The following is a 23,721-nucleotide window of genomic DNA, read 5'->3' on the forward strand; positions in this document are numbered from 1 at the left end:
CGTTTTCAGGTAGTAATAATAATGCTTTGAATTCGTTTATTTTAGAAAATGGATTTTAATTTCTTTTGCAGTAGGTTACAAATTGTATTAAAAATAAATGTTGGAGAAGATTTATGATAGGGTGGAATAAGTTTCACAGGAAACAAAATTCTTAGAGTATAAAACTTGTGTATGCTTGTTCGAAAGTGTTCTCAGAGGCAAAATATTCAATAAGTATAAAGAAGGCTAGTTTCTATAGTACTTGTTTCGAAATATAGGTATTTATTATTAAAGTCGTTATTCACCCCATGTTATGAAATTTTTTAATGAATAATGATAGGTATGTTGGGAAATAAATGTAATTCCTTCTAATAGATAAGCAAGTCGCATTTTCAATGTTGAACTGCAGTTTCGCATTATTTATTCACAAGGCTGTAAAGAGTCTGAAAATGATGACAAGTTTTAATGCTTCATTGCATCTTAGTTCATTTATCATGCAGCCACTTATTGATAAGTTCTCCAAGATATTTCTATTCTTACGCATCTGCTATGCATTTATCGTCTTCATTAAATTGTAAGATGCGTAAAAAGTTCTCAATATCTGTTGGGGATAAATTTTATTTTAAAGTTCCTGTACAGGAACTTTGAATCCCTTCAGGATCCTGCAAAGAATTTTAATTGATCGTTTTGGGTCACTGATTACGAATTTTTATATTAGTTTTCGAAAACTAAAAATGGTGGACTTAATATCGAATTAATGAAATAAAAAATACTAACCTTGCAATATAATCACAATTTCCTTGCATAATTTCTTCTCTAGTGTCACTTATCTGTAAGCAGTCTTCATTTAAAATATTTATTAATTTCAAAATTTCCTTCTGTTGCAGAAGAATGTTTATCATTTTAGCGCAAATGACACTCGTTGTAATTAGCCAGCATAGCGACTCAGCGAATTGGTCAACATCATTCAATGAATGAAGAATTAGGTATGTACACAAAGTACCATTAAATGAGTAGAAATAAATAATTACAAAGAATGTAAATACATTATAGAGAAGTTTTTGTCATGAACAGAGACAAGTTTATTGGTCTATAAACACCTGTAATTGTTACAAGTTTTTACAAACAATTGGTTTTTAATTCAATTCAAGAGATCTCAAAATTCGTGAATAATGTGTCGAATTATCTTAATCCGCCACTGCCCAAGTGTTATACTAAGAGGAATTTTTGTAAATGTGTGACAAAATTAAAGAACTTTTTTTTGGAATCATTCAACAAGATAAAAATTTATGGAGATTGTTGTTCAATCTGATTTTGGTATGTGTTAGCAGCGGCAATAGATGTGACCCTAAAGTAATTTAAAAAATAATACATGTGCTAAAAGTGGGAAATGAAGTTCATCATACAATATTTAATTGATAAGTTTTCCCAGATGATTTTTGCCAAGAAACTCTATTCGTACCAGCTGTTAGGTAGAGTTAGGCATTTATCGTCTTCAATAAACTATAAGCTGCATAAGATGTTCTTAATATCTGTAAACGATAAATTTTCCTTTAACTTTGTAAAATACGTGTGCGTGTAATATTCGATTCGGGTTCATTTAAATTTCAAAGGGTCAATCAGTTAAATTCAAAGATCTTACCGAGAGGAAAGTATCGTACGTTATTGGAATAATTGATCCACTCATCAGAATTATTGGATGACTTGCGCGTACTGTAATTAACAGAAGATGGTGTTGTGTGCTCCTACTCAGCACTGTCCAATCCATCATATTTATGACGTTAGCCACTTTCAAACTCTGAGGAAGAGAAAATAAATTAGTGACTTGTATGTTATTTTTAGATAAATTTTATGTTTCCGGAATCGAAATCTCCCAATTTTAAGATCAGGAGGAAAGTTTCTAATCTCCTGATCTTAACCCTCCATTCAACACATGTTCCAATGTCCATCTAATGCTATATTTCCATGATTCATAAAATATTCTGGGGACAGTTCTTCGACTTGTTTAAGCCATTGCTTAAAATTATACTTCTATTTATTTAATTTGTGTTTTTGAACTCCTGTTACTGGCAGGTAATTCACTTCAGTAGTAATATAACCGCAAAAGGTCGACCTCTTCCATTTTATATACTATTTGCACAACTTTAATAACATGAATGGTTGCCAATAATTGTTTGGTCCAACGAATGCTATTCCTTCCAAAGAAACACTGTCACGCCTTCAGAGAAAGGGGGAGCACTTCCTTTATTTGTTACAGACAAAACCGATGATTTATTACAAAGAAGATGTCTGCTTTTGGGGAAACCACCACTACCTGAAAAAGGATTTCTCCGAGCAAAAAGAAAATAAATTGTAATATTCATTCAGTCTCTGTAAATTACCTTCGAATAAACTAGTCTTTAGGAGAAAGTCCAGGTATCGGACGGAGGGTTAAAATCAGGAGAACCTTAAAGTATGAAATCGAAATCTGCTACGGAATATTAACTTCCGTTGGGAAATTTAAGATTATGATAAAACAGGATGGTAGTGATAACTAGTGATTACTTTTTGTTTAACATACTTTTACCATGACCTCGTTTCCAAAATGACAATAGAGGAATACTTGGAATAGAACAGTCGTCAATGTGATACTCTGTATAACAACCTTGTCATTAATTTCATGCTTCGTCGATAGAATAAATATTAGGGTACAAATGTTTGACACGAATCCAAAGAATTGATAACCGAGTACAATATCAAAGAAATTGTTCAAGTCGTTACAAAACCTGTAATTAAATACAACCTGTAATAATTACATCCGTTAATCTTTATGTTTTGTAGTAGATACCCTTCCCTGAGAGAAGGCAACGCTCCACAATACCTGTAAACGTAATTATGTTGCATTACACATTTCTTGATAATTCTAGCTTCCTTTTTACTAAATACAAGAGACTTCATATCATCTCTGTACAATAATGGTAGACTCTGCAGACGGTAGACTATTATATCCAGTTGGGAGCAAATTTGTATCAGCATTGTCATAACAAATGTTTCATATCCAACGGTGACGAAAGATGCAATAAAGCAAGATATTGTTTGATAAATGTATGTAAAATAGAATGGTAGTTTTCTGTTATAATCATATGGAAAGGATCCTTTGAGCGGTAAAATATGGTCGTCCTTAGCCATGGCTGATCCTCCGAATGATAATGCTGACGCTGTGAGGATGCAGATTACGAGAAAATACTTTGTGTTCCTTCTGAAATGAATTAGGTTCAATTAGGATGATTTCGGCATTCGATCAGGATTAACCCAACAGAAATTGGTGGACAATCATCACCGGATAATGATGGTCCAACAATTTTTGTTTGGTTTAGCTAATCACAATTAATCTGCAGGGTGATAATTAACAAGGGGTGTTAACCCCGCTATAGGATCATTATACTATAGCTATAGGATCATTATTCTTAAAGAATGGACTGGAGGAAGGGTTTTTCGCTTAGGGACGAAGTATGGTATACGAACGCTAGTAGTCAAGAAAACATTTACTTTCTAGGTAAGTTCCTAAAAAATTGTTATGTTTGTCAAATTTACATTTTAAAAACGTTTAGGGTTCTAAAAACGTTTCTTAAACATTGAACGTTTTTAAAATGTTAATTTCGCAGACATGAGACGTTTTAGGAACATTCCCCGAACGTAAATGTTTCTTTTGCCCACTGGACAATCATTGTCCCAGAGCAAGTTGGCAACCTATCGATAGAAGAGATATTTGACTTCTGGAGGAGAAGACTCTAAATAGTTTTTGGAAGCACTCCAGATTGATTGAAATAAAAGCGAAACGAAAACGACTGAAATGGGTATAAACCAAAGTATCATCCTTGTGATGATACTTAGAATAAAATAGACCATCCTTTACTAGAAGACGAGGCAAAATAAATACTAACCTTGCAGTATGATCACACTTTCCCTGCATTAATTCTTCCCTAGAGTCACTTGTCTGTAAGCAATCTTCATTTAAAATATTCACTAATTTAAAAATTTCATTCTGTTGCAGGAGAATGTTTATCATTTTGGCGAAGACAACAGTTGATGTAAGGAACCAACATAACGATTCAGCGAATTCGTCAACTTCGTTTAGAGAATGAAGAATTAGGTAAGTACCCAGTGAGATAGTAAATGTGTAAAAAATAATAATCACTGAGAATGAAAATGTATTATACAAAATTTTTGCAACAAATGACGACCAGTTTATTGGTCTCTGAACACCGGCAATGGTAAAAATTTTTATTGAATACTCAGCTTTGTACATTTTCGTAAACTTTTATCTACTTTTCTTTTCATTAAAATTTGTTTTCTATAATATTTGCTGCGTAGGTGATTTCGTAAAGTGTAGGTTCTCGAGAATCAAAAAATACACTTCTTTTGGTAGACCGTTTTCGAAATTGCTTTTTTAATTGACATGCAAATTACAACAGTTGATAAAAAGGATGGAGTAAAAGATTGAAAGAATATAGAACTTAGTGTTATAGTGTGTTTAAATAACAACTTGTTTATAAGCTTATAGCTTGTTCAAAACTGTTTGCGATTAGAAAATTTTTAATAAGTATAAAGAAGGCTCGTTTTCACAATACATAGTTTGAAATATGATGGTATTTATTATTGAAGTAGTTATTCACCCCATGTTATGAAATTTTTAACAGAATAATGATAGGTATGTTGGGAAATGAATATAATTCCTTTTAATGGATAAGAAAGTCGCATTTTCAATGTTGAACTGCAGTTCCGCATTATTTATTCACAAGGCTGTAAAGAGTCTGAAAATGATGACAAGTTTTAATGCTTCATTGCATCTTAGTTCATTTATCATGCAGACACTTATCGATAAGTTTTACAAGATGTTTCTATTCTTACGCATCTGCTATGCATTTATCGTCTTCATTAAATTGTAAGCTGCGTAAGATGTTCTGAATATCTGCCACTTATAAATATTTTAACTGTATAAAGTACCATTGAGTCGCTTTATTTTAAACTCTAAGAGTCGGTTCCACAATTGTTTTAACCGAAGTTTTAGTCTGTGAAATTGGTTTAATGTAATTAGACCGAGTTCGCAAACTGTATATAATAGTCTTACTATAAGTTCTGCATAAGAATAACATACTTTGCAGACGGTACATTATTATATCGAGTTGGGAGCAAATTTGTATCATCATTGTCATGACGAACGTTTCGGATCCAATTGTCACGAGGCAAGCAATTACAATGGATAATGCTTGATAAGTGTATGTGAAATAGAATGCTAATTTCCTGTCATAATCATATGGATATGATGCTTTGAGCGGCAGGGCAATATCATCCTTAGCCTTAAGTAATCCTCCAAATGCTAGTGTTGACGATGTGAGGATGCATATTACGAGAAAGTATTTTGTATTCCTTCTGAAACATATTAAAATACCCTGGGAAGTTAAAATTAAAAGTATGCTCTTCTACTTCGATGTGTGTGTCTACCACAAATAGCGTCACTTTTTTAGTATTTAGTAAACTTTCCATCAGCAAATAAAGGTCATGAAAATTCGTTATCATGGATTTTGGGATGATGCAATGGTGGGAGATTTTTGTTTGTCTCTCATTAGAGATTCGGAGACCTTCGGAACAAAAAATGTTAATGCTAAAATTCAAAATAATGTACAGTTTTTGAGCTACAGTAGCGCAGAGTTATATCACGTCATCGCGACGTATTTATTCTAGGATCCGTACATATCGAAATCTTTAGTATATGTATGTATGCTAAATGTTCCTTAGCATCTTAAAAATTAAAAATTGTTATTTGTAGAATCATGAAAGTGTTCCTGTATAGAAACCTTTACAAGAAACATTGATAGCTAATGTTTCTTGTACTGGAACCTGTATGAGATCCTTGTTGCAATATTCTGCAACGGATTCTGTCAGGATACTATAAAGGATCCCTAGAGGACCCATCAGGGTTCCTGTACAGGAACCTTAGAGGATCCCTTCAGGTTCCTGTAAAGGATTTTTCAACTGGGTTGGGATGCTGATTACAAATTCTTATATTAGTTTTCGAAAATTTAAAATGTCGGGCTTAATATCGAATTAATAAAATAAAAAATACTAACCTTGCAATATAATCACAATTTCCTTGCATAATTTCTTCTCTAGTGTCACTTATCTGTAAGCAGTCTTCATTTAAAATATTTATTAATTTCAAAATTTCCTTCTGTTGCAGAAGAATGTTTATCATTTTAGCGCAAATGACACTCGTTGTAATTAGCCAGCATAGCGACTCAGCGAATTGGTCAACATCATTCAATGAATGAAGAATTAGGTTTGTACACAAAGTACCATTAAATGAGTAGAAATAAATAATTACAAAGAATGTAAATATATTATAGAGAATTCTTGTCAAGAACACTGATAGATTTATTGGTCTATAAACACCTGCAATTGTTAAAAATTTTATCGAATACTCCGCTTTGTACATATTTTCAAATTCCTCTTTAAATTTTTCAAAGTTCTTTAATTTCTTAATTTTTTCAATTTCTTCTCTTGTTGCTTCTTTATTTGTAGTTTTTAGCAAAAGGAAATTGGGAATAAATTATTACTAGCCGGTAACTTAATTGTGACGAATATACGTAGAGAGAATTCATATTTGCAAAAAGCGAGGCGCAAAGAAATTGTACTTTTTTATATTAAAAGGGTGGAAAGTAGTAGAGTAGCAAAGTTTGAACGAAATACAATTGCAAGTGTTTAGCTTGATGTGGAACTTGTAAGGAAATTTTCAATAAGGAATTCTGAATATAGATCTGGAAAGGAGTAATTATCAGTAACGCAACAGCCGAGTAAAATAATGACAATCACATTCTCGACGCTTTATTGAACCCTTTACTATATTCATCCTCCCACAACTTGATAAATTTTTAAGATATTTCTGTCTTGTTATACTTACTTTTGATTAGAGCGCAATGAATTTTGTGTTTGTCTTCAATAAAGCGATGGAAAATTACTATCTTGTCACTTCTTCTTAATTAATTTATTGTTTCGATTCAGAATAATTGAGCTGCCTGATCAAAGAAGGGCACATAACCCATTTTGAATTACATCTGTCTTGTACCCTTCTTTGATCCGGTAGCTCAATTATTCTGAATTGAAACAAAAAATTAATTAAATATTAATTATATTTGTTTGGAATTACATTCTAGGATAATTTAAGAAATCGCAAATATATTTATACATTTGGATTTTAATTTATTTTGAGTAAATTAGTTACAAATTTGAGACGTGCTTTCACGAGGAACCATTATTTGCTGTACAAATTCAAAGGTTGGTTGGTTTGCTGATAACTATCGAATTTTAATTAGAATGATAAATTCAATCGTTTTCGTAAATTTTGTAGAAGAAGAATGTAAACCTAAAGTCAGTAGCCACCCAGTAGCAATAACAAGTAATTCCATAGTCTGCACTTTCAATTACCATACGCCGCTAATTACCATAAGGGAAGCAATTCGATCAGGAAAGGATCATACCTGATCCTTTCCTGATCCTTTTAATTTAAGCACGCAATTCGAGTATTTCGGGACTATTTTCGGCGTTCGCCGTGGGTTAATAATTTTCCAGATCTATCAGAATATTAAGGATGATTGGAATATCGTCAATCCTGGGTGAATGCAATTCTTCTTTCATTTATGCCTTCGTGATATTTGTTATATTTAGTTCATCATACATTCACTCATTGATAAGTTTTTCCAGTTGATTATTTTCCAGCAGCCGTTCGTACCATCCGTTACGCATTTATCGTCTTCAATAAATTATAAGCTGTATAAGATGTTTTTAATATCTGTTAACAATAAATATATAATGTCATTAGACCGAGTTCAACGACTTAGAGGAGACTGAAAAATGTGGAAAAATCTTACCGAGAGAAAAGTATCGTATGTGACTGGAATAATTGATCCGCTCATTATAATTATTGGACGACTTGCGCGTATAGAAATTAACAGAAGATGCTGTTGTGTACTCTTTGTCAGAACTGTCCAATCCATCATGTTCATTACATCAGCTACTTTTAAACTCTGTGAAAGAGAAAAGAAATTAAATCTCTAAGTGTTTCACTCTTTGGATGTAACGATAGCATTTGAAATCTAACGTGAGAAATTATATTTCGTACATAGAGAATATTTATATATACAGTCAGTTCCCGCAATATGAATATTTCGCTATCTGACGAATTTCGTCAACTGACTCTTAATGGGCTTAAATCGGTTTCGCTACCTGACCAACCGTACTTTCACTTTTGACGCGCGCTCAGTGCCGAAAGAGCCTCCTAGTTTTTTTGTGGTTACTCGTAGTGACAAGGCGGCATAAAAATTTTGTTTAGAGCCAAAAAAAAGTTAAAATTTGCTAGGACTACGTCCTACGTCCCTAAAATTGCTAGGATCTTGGTGGAGGGGGAGCGCTTGACGGGATGGTCATATACCGAATATATATTACATTTTTGACCTCCACTCGTACGCTATCAGACTAGTCATGCATTTGACTCAAAAAATAATTTTTCATCTTCTGATTATCGGCTGTGGTTACTTTTTATGAATTGCGAATTAAATTATTTTAATGGCGCAGATATTAATTGGAATTATTCTAGCAATAGTTTAGGATCAGTAAAAAATGGTAATAACTTTTAGTTTCACATACTTTTACCATCACCTCGTGTCCAAAATGGCAATAAAGAAATAGTTGGAATAGAACAGATGCCAGTGCCATACTCTGTATAACAGTCCTGTCATTAATTACATTCTTTGTCGATACACTGTATATAAGAGTACAAATATTTAAAATCGACCCAAACAATTGAAAACCAAGTACAGCACCAAAAATACTGTTCAGTTTTCCACAAAACCTGTAAATTGAAAAGTAACTTAATTTTTAATTGTAACCATGCTGCCTTTCTGGGTAGAGATGATTGTAACCATTTTTCTAACCAGAAAGGGATTATCGTTTCGATTATGGATCAACTATCTGTTTTTGTACCTGTAAACGTAATTATGTTGCATTACACATTTCTTGATAATCTTAGCCTCCTTTCTACTGAATATAACAGTCTTAGTGTTAGCTGTGAACATTAATGGCAAACTTTGCAGACGGTAAAATATGATGTCCAATTGAGAACAAATTTGTATTATCATTGTCATGAAAAACGTTTCGAATCCAACGGTCACGAGACAAGCCATGAAAACAAATAATGTTTGATAAATATACGTCAAATAGAATGGCCATTTTCTGTTATAATCATATGGAAATGATGCTTTGTACGGTAAGGTAATATTATCCTGAGCCTTAATTAATCCACCGAATGTTACTGCTAACGCTGTGAGAATACTTATTACAAAAAAGTATTTTGTATTCCTCCTAAAACAAATTTAAAAGCGCTGTAAAGTAGTAATTGAAGCTCCTGCTCTAACCCTCCTTAGCCAACCCCCCAAACAAGTCGTTTCAATTTTTAAATTACTTCTCATCTTAATCTCAAGTACTAACCTTGCAATATAGTCACATTTTTCTTGCATAACTTTTTCATTAGTGTCACATATCTGTAAGCAGTCCTCATTTAAAATATTTCTTAATTTAAAAATATTATTCTGTTGCAGGAAAATGTTGAACATTTTGGCAAAGAGCACAATTGCGAATAGAAACCAGCAAAGCGATTCAGCGAATTCGTCAATATCATTCAATGAATGAAGAATTAGGTTTGTACACAAAGAAATATTAAATGAGTAGAAAAAAATAATTACAATGAATGTAAATACATTATAGAGAAATTTTGTCATGAACAGAGACAAGTTTTTTGGTCTATAAACACCTGCAATTGTTAAAAGTTTTATCGAATACTCCGCCTTGTACATAATTGTAATTTATTTTCTAATTTCCAATGATCATTAAATTCTTCTTTTTGGTTGCGGATATTTTTGTTTTCAGCAAAGAAAAATAAAAATTAGCACCAGTTAAAATTTATATTTGTTGAAGGTAATGATAAAAATGAGCATCAGTAAAAATTTATATTTGTTGAAAGCAAGTAGAAGGTGGTGGTAATAAAGAAAAACAAAGTATGGCACGAAATACAATTGCAAGTGTTTAGCTCGATGTTCTCTTAGAAGTAAATTTTCAATAAGAAATACGAAATATAGATCTGGAAACGAGTGCTTGAAATAAAGATTATTTATTCATCCGTCGCTATTCACCGCATTGTATAGAATTTTAAAATTATAATGATAGGATATGTAGCTATGAATAACGTTTCGTTTTATGCGAGGGAGAATGGCACATATTTTATCATTTTGCGACAAAGGTTTCATTAGTTATTTATCGATAGAGTAACGGCTAAGAATTTTAATACGCAAAATGATGACAGTCACATTATTTATCAACGCTTTATTGGACGCTTTATTCAACCCTTTATTTTATTCATTATGTCAGAACTTTGTAAATTTTCTAGATATTTCTATTCTTTAGAATGTTCTCTTATTATTCTAACTTCAATGCACAGTAACATATACTTTCTTTTAGTTTTCTCTGAATCAATTTTCTTTTATAGATATGTTGATGTTATAACCACATGCATACTAACCAACAAAATTGGAGAAACAATTCAGACTTTCAATGGCTATGATGAAAGACTATAATTCATCTTTGAAATTCCAAAGAATAATAGTAATAGCTTTTTAGACGTTCTTATAATTAATGACAATAACAAGCTCATAAATGATTGGTATAAAAACCTACATTCTCTGGATGCACTATTAACTACCACACCAAATACCCTTTCAACCAAAAAATTGCCATGGTATACAATCTAATAAATAGAGTTATAAAACTTTCTCACAATAAATTCCACTCAAAAATAATTGAATTCGTTAAAGATATTTTATTAAAAAAACAACTTCCCCATAGATTTCATGAACAGATGTACGAGAAAACAAATCCGTTACTTGAATTTAGAACACAACACTAACAGAATCAATAATTTTTCTAATATCTTACCAAAAAAGTAATTTTACCATACTTAATCTATTGTATGAGTATTGATAAATTTTCCCAAATGATTTTTTCCAAGAAACTCTTCGTTCAACCTTTTAGGCATTTATTGTCATCAATAAATTGTAAGCTGCATAAGATGTTCTTAATATCTGTTAACGATAAATTTTGCAATAACTTTATAAAATATAATATAATATTCAAGTTAACTTTATTTAACTTTTAAAGAATCAATCAGTTCACAATTTCAAAGATCTTACCGAGAGGAAAGTATCGTACGTTATTGGAATAATTGATCCACTCATCAGAATTATTGGACGACTTGCGCGTACAGAAATTAACAGAAGATGGTGTTGTGTGCTCCTACTCAGCACTGTCCAATCCATCATATTCATAACGTTAGCTACTTTCAAACTCTTGGGAAGAAAAAATAAATTAGAAATCTGTGAGTAATTTGCTTTTTATGTTGAATTTTGTCGGTTTCCGTAATCGAAATCTCCCAACTTTAAGAATAGAAGGAATGGGTCTAATTTCCTCCTAATTTTAACTCTCCGTTAAACACATGTTCCGACGAGAGGAATCCAACAAATTAGATGATCTTCTGTCCATCCCCTCCAGCAAGTCATCATCTGGTTTGATTGTTACTTTTGGGGAAACCACCACTACCTGAAAAAGGACTTCTCCGAATAAAACGACAATAAATTGTAATATTCAGTCAGTCTCTGTAAATTAACGTTTGAATAAACTAGTCGTTAGAAGTAAGTCAAGGTGTCGGACGGAGGGTTAAAATTAAGAGAACCTTAAAGTATGAAATCGAAATCTGCTACGGAATATTAACTTCCGTTGGGAAATTAAAGATTATGATAAAACATGACGCGACGGTAGTGATAACTAAAGTGATTACTTTTGGTTTTACATACTTTTACCATGACCTCGTTTCCAAAATGACAATAGAGAAATAATTGGAATAGAACAGTCGTCAATGTGATACTCTGTATAACAACCTTGTCATTAATTTCATGCTTCGTCGATAAAATAAATATTAGGGTACAAATGTTTGACACGAATCCAAAGAATTGAAAACCGAGTACAATACCAAAGATATTGTTCAAGTCGCTACAAAACCTGTAATTAAATACAACCTGCAATAATTACATCCGTTAATCTTTATGTTTTTTAGTAGATACTCTTCCCTGACAGAAGACGCTCCACTATACCTGTAAACGTAATTATGTTGCATTACACATTTCTTGATAATTCTAGCTTCCTTTTTACTGAATACAAGAGACTTCGTATCATCTCTGTACAATAATGGTAGACTCTGCAGACGGTAGACTATTATATCCAATTGGGAGCAAATTTGTATCAGCATTGTCATAACAAATGTTTCATATCCAATGATGACGAAAGATCCAATAAAAATAGATATTGTTTGATAAATGTATGTAAAATAGAATGGTAGTTTTCTGTTATAATCATATGGAAAGGATCCTTTGAGCGGTAAAATATGGTCGTCCTTAGCCATGGCTAATCCTCCGAATGATAATGCTGACGCTGTGAGGATGCAGATTACGAGAAAATACTTTGTGTTCCTTCTGAAATGAATTAGGTTCAATTAGGATGATTTCGGCATTCGATCAGGATTAACCCAACAGAAATTGTTGGACAATCATCACCGGATAATGATGGTCCAACAATTTTTGTTTGGTTTAGCTAATCACAATTAATCTGCAGGGTGATAATTAACAAGGGGTGTTAACCCCGCTATAGGATCATTATACCTTCCAGAATGGACTGGAGAAAGGGTTTTCCACTTAGGGACGAAGTATGATATACGGACCTTAGTGGTCAAGAAAACATTTACTTTCTAGGTACGTTTCTAAAACTTTTTATGTTTGTCAAATTTACATTTTAAAAACGTTTAGGGTTCTAAAAACGTTTCTTAAACATTGAACGTTTTTAAAATGTTAATTTCGCAGACATGAGACGTTTTAGGAACATTCCTCGAACGTGAATGTTTCTTTTGCCCACTGGACAATCATTGACCCAGAGCAAGTTGGCAACTTATCGATAGAAAAGATATTGGACTTCTGGAGGAGAAGACTCTAAATAGTTTTTGGAAGCACTCCAAATTGATTGAAATAAAAGCGAACCGAAAACGACTAAAATGGGTATTAACCAAAGTATCATCCTTGTGATGATACTTAGAATAAAAGAGACCATCCTTTACTAGAAGACGAGGCAAAATAAATACTAACCTTGCAGTATGATCACACTTTCCCTGCATTAATTCTTCCCTAGAGTCACTTGTCTGTAAGCAGTCTTCATTAAAAATATTCACTAATTTCAAAATTTCATTCTGTTGCAGGAGAATGTTTATCATTTTGGCGAAGATAACACTTGCTGAGAGGAACCAACATAGCGATTCAGCGAATTCATCAACTTCGTTTAGAGAATGAAGAATTAGGTAAGTACACAATGAGATATTGAATGAGTTAAAAATAATAATCACTGAGAATGAAAATGTATTATACAAAATTTTTGCAACAAATGACGACCAGTTTATTGGTCTCCGAACACCGGCAATGGTAAAAATTTTTATTGAATACTCAGCTTTGTACATTTTCGTAAACTTTTATCTACTTTTCTTTTCATTAAAATTTGTTTTCTGTAATATTTGCTGTAGGTGATTTCGTAAAGTGTAGGTTCTCGAGAATCAAAAATAAACTTTTTTTTGGTACATCGTTTAGGAAATTGCTTTTTTAATTGTCTTGCAAATTATAAAAATTTATAATACAACTTGCTTATAAGCTTATAGCCTGTTCAAAACTGTTTGCGATTATAAAATTTTCAATAAGTATGAAGGAGGCTAGTTTACAGAATAAGTGTTTCGAAATATAGATATTTATTATTACAGTAGTTGTTCACCCCATGTTATGAAATTTTTAAAAGAATAATGATAGGTATGTTGGGAAATGAATATAATTCCTTCTAATGGATAAGAAAGTCGTATTTTCAATAACTGCAGTTTCGCATTATTTATTCACAAGGCTGTAAAGAGTCTGAAAATGATGACAAGTTTTAATGCTTCATCGCATCTTAATTCATTTATCATGCAGCCACTTATTGATAAGTTCTCCAAGATATTTCTATTCTTACGCATCTGCTATGCATTTATCGTCTTCATTAAATTATAAGCTGCGTAAGATGTTCTGAATATCTGCCACTAATAAATATTTTAACTGTATAAAGTACCATTGAGTCGCTTTATTTTAAACTCTAAGAGTCGGTTCCACAATTGTTTTAACCGGAGTTCAAGTCTGTGAAATTGGTTTAATGTAATTAGACCGATTTCGCAATATTAAATTCTGGTTAATACAGTTGAAGAACCGGCCCTAAAAGAGTCTATCAGTATACAACAATTCAATGAAAAAGATAAAAAGTAATTATAACTGAAAAGATAATGTTGAAGTTATATTTATTACGAGCATCTCTAATTTTAGTCTTTAAACTGACCAAACGAGAGGACCTTATCCAAATCATCAACCAGCATTACATCAATTCTAGTACTAGAATTGCTTATGTAATGGGGTTTGGACATTATTTTTAAAACAATAAAACCAAAATTCTTGATTAGAAGTTTGTTGATGTTTAATAGAAAAATTGACTACATTTTTTAGTTAATTTATACAATTTGGGACCAGTAAACAATTTTTTGACTAAAAATTGTTAGTAAGAAAATAAAGTTCGCTCAAAAGTAATATTTCATCTTCTGCTGATTATCGGCTGTAGTTACTTTTTATAAATTGTGAATTAAATTAATTTTGATGCATCCTCCTTTCATTTACTGGTTAATGGTCCTAACAATTAGTTCATCATACAATATTTAACTGATAAGTTTTCCCAGATGATTTTCGCCAAGAAACTCTATTCGTACCAGCTGTTAGGTAGAGTCAGGTATTTATCGTCTTCAATACATTATAACCTGCATAAGATGTTCTTAATATCTGTTAACGATAAATTTTCCTTTAACATTGTAAAATACGTGGGCATGTAATATTCGATTCGGGTTCATTTAACTTTTAAAGGGTAAATCAGTTAAATTCCAAGATCTTACCGAGAGGAATGTATTGTAGGTGATTGGAATAATTGATCCACTCATCAGAATTATTGGACGACTTGCACGCAGAGAAATTAACAAAAGATGGTGTTGTGTGTTCTTTGTCAGTCCTGTCCAATCCATCATGTTTATGACGTTAGCCACTTTCAAACTCTGGGAAAGAGAAAATAAATTAGTAACTTGTATGTTGTTTTCAGATAAATTTTATGTTTCCAAAACAGAAATCTCATAATTTTAAGAGGGGAGAGTTTCTGATCTCCTAATTCTAACCCCCTGCCCAACACATGTTTTGATGTCCATGTGATGCTATATTTCCATGATTATGATAAAACATAATGATTACTAAAGTGCATACTTTTTTGCTTAACTTACTTTTACCATGAGCTCGTTTCCAAAATGACAATAGAGAAATAGTTGGAATAAAATAGTCGTCAATATGATACTTTGTATAACAAACTTGTCATTAACTTCATGCTTCATAATAAATATTAGGGTGCAAATGTTTGACACGAATACAAAGAATTGATAACCGAGTACAGCACCAAAAATACTGTTTAGTTTACTACAAAACCTGAAATTATATACTGTAAGTAATAATTTATAAACAAGTAATAATTTATAATAATAATTTATAAATCTCATGTTCGTTAATCTTTATGTTCTTCAGTCCCCTAGAGCATCTAAACTTGTAGCAATATTGACAACGTACCTGTAGACGTAATTATGTTGCATCACACATTTCTTGATAATCCTAGCCTCCTTTTTACTGAATATAAAAGACTTCGCATCATCTCTGTACAATAATGGTAGACTCTGCAGACGGTAAAATATTATATCCAATTGGGAGCAAATTTGTATCAGCATTGTCATAACAAATGTTTCATATCCAACGGTCACGAAAGATGAAATTAAAAGAGACATTGCTTGATAAATGTATGTAAAATAGAATGGTAGTTTTCTCTTATAATCATATGGAAATGATCCTTTGAGCGGTAAATGAAGATCGTTCTTAGCTGTGGCTAATCCTCCGAATGATAATGCTGACGCTGCAAGAATGCAAATTACGAGGTAATACTTTGTGTTCCTTCTGAAATAAATTAGGTTCAATTAGGATGATTTCGGAATTCGATCAGGATTAACCTAACAGAAATTGTTGGACAATCATCACCGGATAATGATGGTTCGACAATTTCTGTTGGGTTTAGCAAATCACAAATAATCATCATATCTTCCAGAATGGACTGGAGAAAGAGTTTTCCACTTAGGGACGAAGTATGGTATACGGATCCCCGTAATGGTCACGGAATAAAATAGACCATCCTTTACTAGAAGGCGAGACAAAATAATTATACTAACCTTGCAGTATGATCACACTTTCCCTGCATGATTTCTTCCCTAGAGTCACTTGTCTGTAAACAGTCTTCATTAAAAATATTCACTAATTTAAAAATTTCATTCTGTTGCAGAAGAATGTTTATCATTTTGGCAAAGATAGCACTTGCTGTAAGGAACCAACATAGCGATTCAGCAAATTCGTCAACATCGTTTAGAGAATGAAAAATTAGGTATGTACACAGTGAGATAGTAAATGTGTAAAAAATAATAACCATAAAAAATGAAAATATATTGTACATAATTTTTGCGACAAATGACGACCATTTTGTTGGTCTTCCAACACCGGCAATGGTAAACATTTTTATTGAATACTCTGCTTTGTACATTTTCGTAAAATTTTACCTTATTTTCTTTTCATTAAAATTTGAGTTCTACAATATTTGCTGTAGGTATTTTGTTAAATTTAGGTTCTAGGAAAACAAAAATGCACTTTTTTGGTAGATCGTTTGAAAAATTGCTTCTTTAATTTCTTTGCAAATTACAAAAAATTGTAAAAAAAATTGTAAAAGATTCGTATAGTATAGAATAAAGAGGGTTAAGTAAATTTAGCTAAAGGAATTTAGCTAGTAGAATAAATTCATAAACTAAATTTATAAAATAAAATTTATCCAACAAAATTCTTATAGTGCTAAAGTAACAGCTTGTTTATAAGCTAATAGCTTGTTCAAAGCTGTTTGCGATTACAAAATTTCCAATAAGTATGAAGGAGTCTAGTTTTCACAATAAGTGCTTCGAAATATAGGTATTTATTATTAAAGTCGTCTTTCACCCCATGTTATGAAATTTTTAAAAGAATAATGATAGGTATGTTGGGAATTGAATATAATTCCTTGTAATGGATAAGAGAGTCGCATTTTCAATAACTGCAGTCTCGCATTATTTATTCACAAGGCTGTAAAGAGTCTGAAAATGATGACAATTTTTAATACTCCATCCCATCGAGTACTAGTTCATTTATCATGCAGCCACTTATTGATATGTTTTCCAAGATGATTCTATTCTTACTTACTGCTATGCATTTATCGTCTTCATTTAATTGTAAGCTGCATAAGATGTTCTTAATATCTGTTAACGATAAATTTTATTTTAACAACAAGGTATATTTTGTACGTACCATGAAGATTTATTTCTAAGACAGGAGGAACTTAGATTTTATGTTGCTAATAACTTGCAATTAATTTAACTCATTACCTCTCTTGTCTTGTACTTAGAAATAGACCTCTTTGGTGAATGCTAATTATGGCTGATGTTGGCTTTTACTCAGAGTTAGTCTCTTGAATAGTGAGCTGATTCTTAAAAATTTGTGCCAATTGAAATTAGGAAAGGGAAATAGAAGAACAGTGGGCAAAGGGTACGAAAAAATTAACTAACTTCTTACCGAGAGAAAATTATCATAAGTTATTGGATTTATTGATCCACTCATCATAATTATCGGACGGCTGGCACGTAGAGAAATCAGCAGAAGATCGTGTTTTGTGTTTTTTGTCAACACTGTCCAATCCATCACGCTTTATTATATTTGCTAGTTTCAAACTCTAGAAAGGAGAGAATAATTTAGACATCTGGATTAATGGTAAGTCTTGTCATCAATTTCTTTCTTGGCCGATAAACTGAATATAAGTGTACAAATATTTAAGTCTGACCCAAAGAATTGAAAACCAAATATATATCCAAAAATACTGTTTAGTGTTCTACAAAAACTGTAATTTTGAAAATATAATAATTTTAATTGTAACCATGCTACTAACTACTATTTCCATTTTGTCCAGAAGGATAAAACTTAATCATCTATAACCAACATTTGCTCTAAGCTTACTTTTCTCCTAATCCTAAATTCTAAAGTCAACCTAAATAATTTTTAGACCAAATGTGTTTTAGATGCTTTTTTACATCCTTTCAGCAGATGCAAGCAGATACCAAATTGAACGCCTTGATGCAAGAACCAGCCCATTACTATTGACGTGATCTTTGACTATTGTTCTATTAACATCCCCCACAGCATCTAAACTTGCAGCAACATTGAAAATATTGACAACAGCAATATTGTCAATGTTGCTGCAAGTTTAGATTCTGTGGGAGATAAAATATGTGCATAGTCTATGTCTATTTCTTGCACCAAGGGGTTCAATTGTGACATTAGCCAAAGTAAATGTCAAATTGTAAAAAAAGAAAAGCTCGGGTTTGTTCTAAAATATGTCTTAAATTTTCAGTAATATTTATCTTTATGTTGCAAATAAAAATTTGATTCATATAGAACATCATTTATGTATTTGTTATTATCAATTCTCCAGGGTGAATATGAGTCCAAAATTGACATGTTATTAGAATAAATTTTAGCCAGTTGTTCATATGTTAGAAAATTGGGGTTGTAAGGATATACAGACAAAAGGTAACTTTTCAACATATTCACAGCTTCAGTGAATGTTTTCATTGGAAAATTTGACGAGATGACTTCTGCAGCTCTTTCAATAGCAGTCATCCTCATGGAATGTAACGTACACGGCTGGGTGAGTGCGATTTTAAATTAAAATTCGTATAAGAGACAAGGATGGGTAATTCAAAATTCAAGTTTATAAAACATCTATCTATGCAGAAATTCTGCTTTGGACACCTGTTCGAAAGCCACGACGTCATGTCCATCACAATCGTAATAGTTCGTGACTAACGTATAACAAAAACACTTGCCACGAACTAATAAGATAATGGTGGAAATGTCACGTTTAAAAAAAATAATATAACTTTTATATTATATATATAATATATATGTATAAATAATATTATATTAAATAAGGAAAAGATGACACTAGAGGACCTTGAAATTATAAACGATTTACTGTAGATGTTAAATAAATTTGACAATGAACATCTGTATGGATAAAAAATAATCATATTCTCAACTTTATCGATCCCTTTTATTACTTTGTTCATCGTTTAGAAAACTTGTAAATTTTCAGAATTATTATATAACCTGTGCCAGGTTGCATCAGTCCGTAAAATACAATCATTTATATCCACCATATAATTTTAGTTTATAAAAAATATGTCACCGTTAGGAGTTAATAGTTTTCATTAAATTGTAGGTTGTGTACGAAGTTCTTAAAATCTGTTTAAAGAAAATAACATTCGTTTCTAATTACTTTAATACTATTTTATAATTACTATCAAAATCTTCTATTCTAATGTAAAAAAAATATTAATTATACCGAGAGAAAAGTATCGTAAGTTATTGGAATTATTAATCCACATTTCATAATCACCGGACGACTTGCACGCAAAGAAATTAGAAGCAGATCTTTTTTTGTACTCTTTTCTAATAATGTCCATTCAATCTTGTCTATAACTTTTGCAAGCTTCAAACTCTGGAGAAAAATTTAATTATTTAATTTTGTTTGCTAATCATTTTTTACTAGTTTCTTAAAATTCACCATTAAATATAAACCCTAAACTTACCGTCACCATAACCTCATTTCCAAAATGACAATAGAGAAATATTTGAAATAAAAAAGTTGTCAACGCCATACTTTGAATGACGAATTTATCATTAATTTCGGTTTTCGTCGATAGACTATATATGAGGGTACAAATATTTAGCACTGCCCCAAAGAATTGAATGCCGAAGACAATATTAAAAATGTTGTTCAATTTAATACTGAAACTAAAAACAAAAAGATCATTACGAGACGATGTAATAATCTACAGAATTATCAAGAAAAGGCGTCTGGTACGTACCTGTAAATGAAATTATGATGTTGAACACAATTTTTGATAATTTTGGCCTCGTTTTCTCTGGATGTATTCCGACAGTCCTTATTCATTTTGTACACGGAGGACAAATTTTGTAAACGATAGTAGACAATATTGAGTTGAGAGCACAGTTGAATCATCATTGTCATGACAAATGTTTCAGATCCAATTGATATAAATGCGCCGATGTAGATAGAAATCGATTGAGAAACATATGAGAGGCAAAAATTGTCATCATACGGATATGAGGCCTTTAGTGGAAGACTGATATTATTTTTGCCCTTTGCCAAACCTCCGAATGTAACCGTCGACACTGTGATAAAGCAGACGATAAAAAAATATTTCGTTCCCTTTCTGCAACAGAATAATTTCTCTCAAAAATATTATTTAATTTATTAATGGCTAATTAGGAGTAGAAAAAAAAGAGGTAATAGAAAAGTAACGTTATGGAGGGATACACACCTTGCTGTAGTATCACATTCTTCTTGAATTATCATTTCACAATTGTCACGTGTTCTTAAATAAGTATTCTCACCTAAGGTACTTAATAGTTTAGCAACATCATTTCGTCGAAGAAGGAAATTTACCATTTTTGCACAACATATACTTGTCGATAGGAACCAACACAAAGATTCGGCGAATTCATCAATATCGTTTAATGAATGAAGCAAAAAGTAACCACCCAAAGTTATGTTGAAGGAGAAGAGAATAATAATCACTATGATCGTGTAGATATAGTACAGAATTTTTCTTTTCGAAGATGAATAATTTTTCGGTCTATAGCAACCTACGATTGTCAAAAGTTTTATGGAATAATCAGCTTTGTACATTTTTCAAAAAAAATCTCTTTTTTCCTACCGCTAAATTACAATTACTCCAAATAAACTGATCGTAGGTTCTATTTTCAAAAACATAATGAACTTGTGCTACAAAAATAGTGCTAATGAAAACTATTATTGAGGTAGAATTATTCTGTGAAGCACATACTAGTGTAGCATAGCTGGGATAAAATTTCTATAAAGGGTATAAAGATAGAATTTTCTGTAATCGGATATAATGTGAAACGTTATTTATTATTTAGTCATTCACTCCATATTCGAGAATTTGATGATAGACAGGCAAAAGTAAAATGCAAATTGTTCTCGTTGATAAATTCAATGTTGTAGAGCAGTTCTCATCATTTATTTAAATCTACATATGAATGTAAAGAGTTCAGAATGCGTAAAACGGTAATAGTCACATTATGAATCCTCTATCCAAACCTATTATTATTTCATTCATCATGCAACCACTTATCGATAAGTTTTCTAAGATGTTTCTGTTTCTTTATGTTCTGCTATGCATTTGTCGTCTTCATTAAATTATAAACTGCGTAAGATGTTCTTAAAATCTATTTACGATAAATTTTATTTTATAAAATGAAACTTTATGAAATACGACTATTTCTAAAGCAGAAGCCGAATGCTTGTGGATTTTTGTTACATCCGTACTTGTAACAAAATTGTTATAGTTTATCATAATTGAAAATTAACGGAGGTATATTTGCAATACAATATTGACAAAGAAGGAAGAAGTAAAAGAAGCAAAATACAGTATTAAAGAATTTAGGAAATATGAAAAGGAAACTTACCAATCTTTTATTTTATTTATTATTATTTTTTAACAACACTTATGTTTACCTTAAATTCGTCACTTCTGACAAAGATTAATAATTTATTGACATTCACCTGCAAACTCGTCACATCGATGTTCAAAATCTACATAATAATCTCGGAAATTAATCGTTCCTTTCTTTTGTTTTTATTGTTTAAAATCGCGAGAGTAAGACTCTCGCCTCTCGTGTGGCGCCGCGTGGAACTAATTACCCACCGCAGAGTGACATTACCGACGAGTGATAATTGACCAACGAACTTTAAATTAATAATTCCTCTGGGACTCACCAGTAAAAAACGAAGCGCGCGGTTGGCGATGCGTTCGTTGCTGACAAGTCAGCCATTTTTATTCTGATTCTCGTTCTGGCTGTCATACAGTGTGCGTCACGATTGTGACTAATCTAAATAAAATTAAAAATAATTGTTTGTATAAAGAAAATGAGTCGCGGGTCCATCCGAGGAAGACGTCGTCTTGACGGTGAGTCCCCTTTCTTGTCTGAATGAGCTGTCCCCCGGACTAGTCTCAAATTTGTAGATCATAAATATTAATAGTAAAATCCGAGTCTTGTTTAGGCGGCTTGCCGCCGACTAATGTTAACGAATTTTTATCAAGTAATAAAAATAAATCAGTGTTAATTTTGATAAATCAGTGTTGTTCAGTGATCATCCTTACTGCCCCCTCTCTGCGGTTATGAGTAATTTAATTAACGACAAATGAGCAGTCGGTATAATATGTTAATCTCTTGGTTTGGTCATTCCGTGTCAAAATGGCCTAGCGCCATGGGCAAATCCATACTCTATGAATAATCAAAATAGATAACAGGTTTTCCATTAACCAAATTTAATCTCTTTGTTTTAGAAAAGAAAAATAAATAATTCCAAATTAAAAATAATTAAATTAAAGTTCAATTAAAATTTATAAATTAACTCAATATGGTAAAACCTGTTACAAATGGCGCCCAACGTGGAGCGCGATGATCACTGAAAAAAAAAATTTCTGGAATAAACAAGACTCGAATTTGAAAATTATTTTATGTGTAAAATGGAAAATCGAGTAAATCCGAGACTTTAAAATGTGTGAAATTTTGAAAATAAAGTTGGAATCACCTTTATGATTCGAACTTCAAATTGATTATTAAATGCGCGTCATAACGAGTTTTAAGTGAAAAATAGAAAGCATAGGTCATTGACCTGACTATGACGCTATATTGAATTCTCGGGTTTACACAGTTCAGCGTTATTGAGAATCAAAATAATAAAATCAAAAAATTCGAAAATTAGTAAAATAAAAATGGGTGAGCAATAAAGGTGTCACTTTTAAACCTGTTACAGTACATAATATAATAAAAAAGAAGTAACTGCATATATGCTGTCCTTCAGATTTGCATACTTTTTTGAAAACCCCGTCATTTCTATGATAGTTTTTAGTTCGTGACTAAAATGATAAATATTTCCCATGAACTAATAACATACTAATAGAAATGCCACGGTTTTTATAAATGCATTGGAAACTGGAAGGATAGCATATAAGTAATTGCCTGTATGTGACGCGCTGAAACTTTAATTTTAACGTATTATTGCATTTTTTTAAAAAGTGTAAATAGAAAATAATTATTTAGAGACTTTCTAAATATATTCCTTTTTATTAAAGATATTACATTCTTTTATTACATTGTATATGAGGCATTCCATTTCAAAACGACCCCCTTCATAATCAATTGCCATTGTAAGGCAATTTTTAAATAATTATTTCTCCTATTTATTAAAGCCAAACATTATTCACTAATACTGTTTTTAAAAGAAAAATTTCTCAAC

The 23,721-nt window shown here is 31.6% G+C and overlaps 4 protein-coding genes across 4 annotated transcripts; all 4 read right to left on the reverse strand.

Annotated features, from left to right (window-relative positions):
* Nucleotides 1–1,175: 1,175 nt before the first annotated feature.
* Nucleotides 1,176–1,971, reverse strand: LOC122512688. The gene is made up of 2 exons (XM_043628678.1): nucleotides 1,622–1,971; nucleotides 1,176–1,511 (listed from the first exon to the last, which is right to left on the reverse strand). Exons 1-2 carry the CDS (start codon nucleotides 1,748–1,750, stop codon nucleotides 1,458–1,460), a joined length of 183 nt encoding a protein of 60 aa, XP_043484613.1. The 5' UTR covers nucleotides 1,751–1,971; the 3' UTR covers nucleotides 1,176–1,457.
* A 5,300-nt stretch (nucleotides 1,972–7,271) lies between these two features.
* LOC122512683 (odorant receptor 49b-like) lies at nucleotides 7,272–9,550 on the reverse strand. The gene is made up of 5 exons (XM_043628672.1): nucleotides 9,502–9,550; nucleotides 8,998–9,375; nucleotides 8,662–8,866; nucleotides 7,887–8,042; nucleotides 7,272–7,807 (listed from the first exon to the last, which is right to left on the reverse strand). The coding sequence occupies exons 1-5, from the start codon at nucleotides 9,528–9,530 to the stop codon at nucleotides 7,754–7,756; spliced, it is 822 nt and encodes a 273-aa protein (XP_043484607.1). The 5' UTR covers nucleotides 9,531–9,550; the 3' UTR covers nucleotides 7,272–7,753.
* A 1,543-nt stretch (nucleotides 9,551–11,093) lies between these two features.
* LOC122512552 (odorant receptor 82a-like) lies at nucleotides 11,094–12,367 on the reverse strand. Its single transcript, XM_043628451.1, has 4 exons — nucleotides 12,239–12,367; nucleotides 11,916–12,137; nucleotides 11,256–11,411; nucleotides 11,094–11,147 (listed from the first exon to the last, which is right to left on the reverse strand). The coding sequence occupies exons 1-4, from the start codon at nucleotides 12,365–12,367 to the stop codon at nucleotides 11,094–11,096; spliced, it is 561 nt and encodes a 186-aa protein (XP_043484386.1).
* A 29-nt stretch (nucleotides 12,368–12,396) lies between these two features.
* Nucleotides 12,397–22,634, reverse strand: LOC122512553. Its single transcript, XM_043628452.1, has 11 exons — nucleotides 20,717–22,634; nucleotides 20,240–20,608; nucleotides 19,961–20,165; nucleotides 19,714–19,869; nucleotides 19,600–19,613; nucleotides 18,465–18,565; nucleotides 16,472–16,823; nucleotides 15,825–16,202; nucleotides 15,488–15,686; nucleotides 15,113–15,268; nucleotides 12,397–12,590 (listed from the first exon to the last, which is right to left on the reverse strand). The coding sequence occupies exons 1-11, from the start codon at nucleotides 21,082–21,084 to the stop codon at nucleotides 12,513–12,515; spliced, it is 2,376 nt and encodes a 791-aa protein (XP_043484387.1). The 5' UTR covers nucleotides 21,085–22,634; the 3' UTR covers nucleotides 12,397–12,512.
* Nucleotides 22,635–23,721: the final 1,087 nt, after the last annotated feature.

Source organism: Leptopilina heterotoma, unplaced genomic scaffold, assembly GCF_015476425.1.
Source record: "Leptopilina heterotoma isolate Lh14 unplaced genomic scaffold, ASM1547642v1 Lhet_123, whole genome shotgun sequence".
In the NCBI taxonomy this organism is placed as follows: domain Eukaryota; kingdom Metazoa; phylum Arthropoda; class Insecta; order Hymenoptera; family Figitidae; genus Leptopilina; species Leptopilina heterotoma.

What these genes read in the sequence shown, in the direction of transcription:
- LOC122512683 (XM_043628672.1), bottom strand. Translation starts at nt 9,530, where the DNA reads ATGCAAGAAAAATGTGACTATATTGCAAG. An exon ending in AAATGTGACTATATTGCAAG is followed by an intron (nt 9,376 to 9,501) that starts GTTAGTACTTGA and finishes AATTTGTTTTAG; the next exon opens with GAGGAATACAAAATACTTTT. An exon ending in CAACATAATTACGTTTACAG is followed by an intron (nt 8,867 to 8,997) that starts GTACAAAAACAG and finishes TTCAATTTACAG; the next exon opens with GTTTTGTGGAAAACTGAACA.
- LOC122512688 (XM_043628678.1), bottom strand. Translation starts at nt 1,750, where the DNA reads ATGATGGATTGGACAGTGCTGAGTAGGAGCACACAACACCATCTTCTG. An exon ending in CGTACGATACTTTCCTCTCG is followed by an intron (nt 1,512 to 1,621) that starts GTAAGATCTTTG and finishes TATCGTTTACAG; the next exon opens with ATATTAAGAACATCTTATGC.
- LOC122512553 (XM_043628452.1), bottom strand. Translation starts at nt 21,084, where the DNA reads ATGTACAAAGCTGATTATTCCATAAAACTTTTGACAATCGTAGGTTGC. An exon ending in CAACATAATTACGTCTACAG is followed by an intron (nt 15,687 to 15,824) that starts GTACGTTGTCAA and finishes ATATAATTTCAG; the next exon opens with GTTTTGTAGTAAACTAAACA. An exon ending in CCTACAATACATTCCTCTCG is followed by an intron (nt 12,591 to 15,112) that starts GTAAGATCTTGG and finishes AATTCATTTCAG; the next exon opens with AAGGAACACAAAGTATTTTC.
- LOC122512552 (XM_043628451.1), bottom strand. Translation starts at nt 12,367, where the DNA reads ATGCTGATACAAATTTGCTCCCAATTGGATATAATAGTCTACCGTCTG. An exon ending in GAAACGAGGTCATGGTAAAA is followed by an intron (nt 11,412 to 11,915) that starts GTATGTAAAACC and finishes TTTCTTCCCAAG; the next exon opens with AGTTTGAAAGTAGCTAACGT. An exon ending in CGTACGATACTTTCCTCTCG is followed by an intron (nt 11,148 to 11,255) that starts GTAAGATCTTTG and finishes TATCGTTAACAG; the next exon opens with ATATTAAGAACATCTTATGC.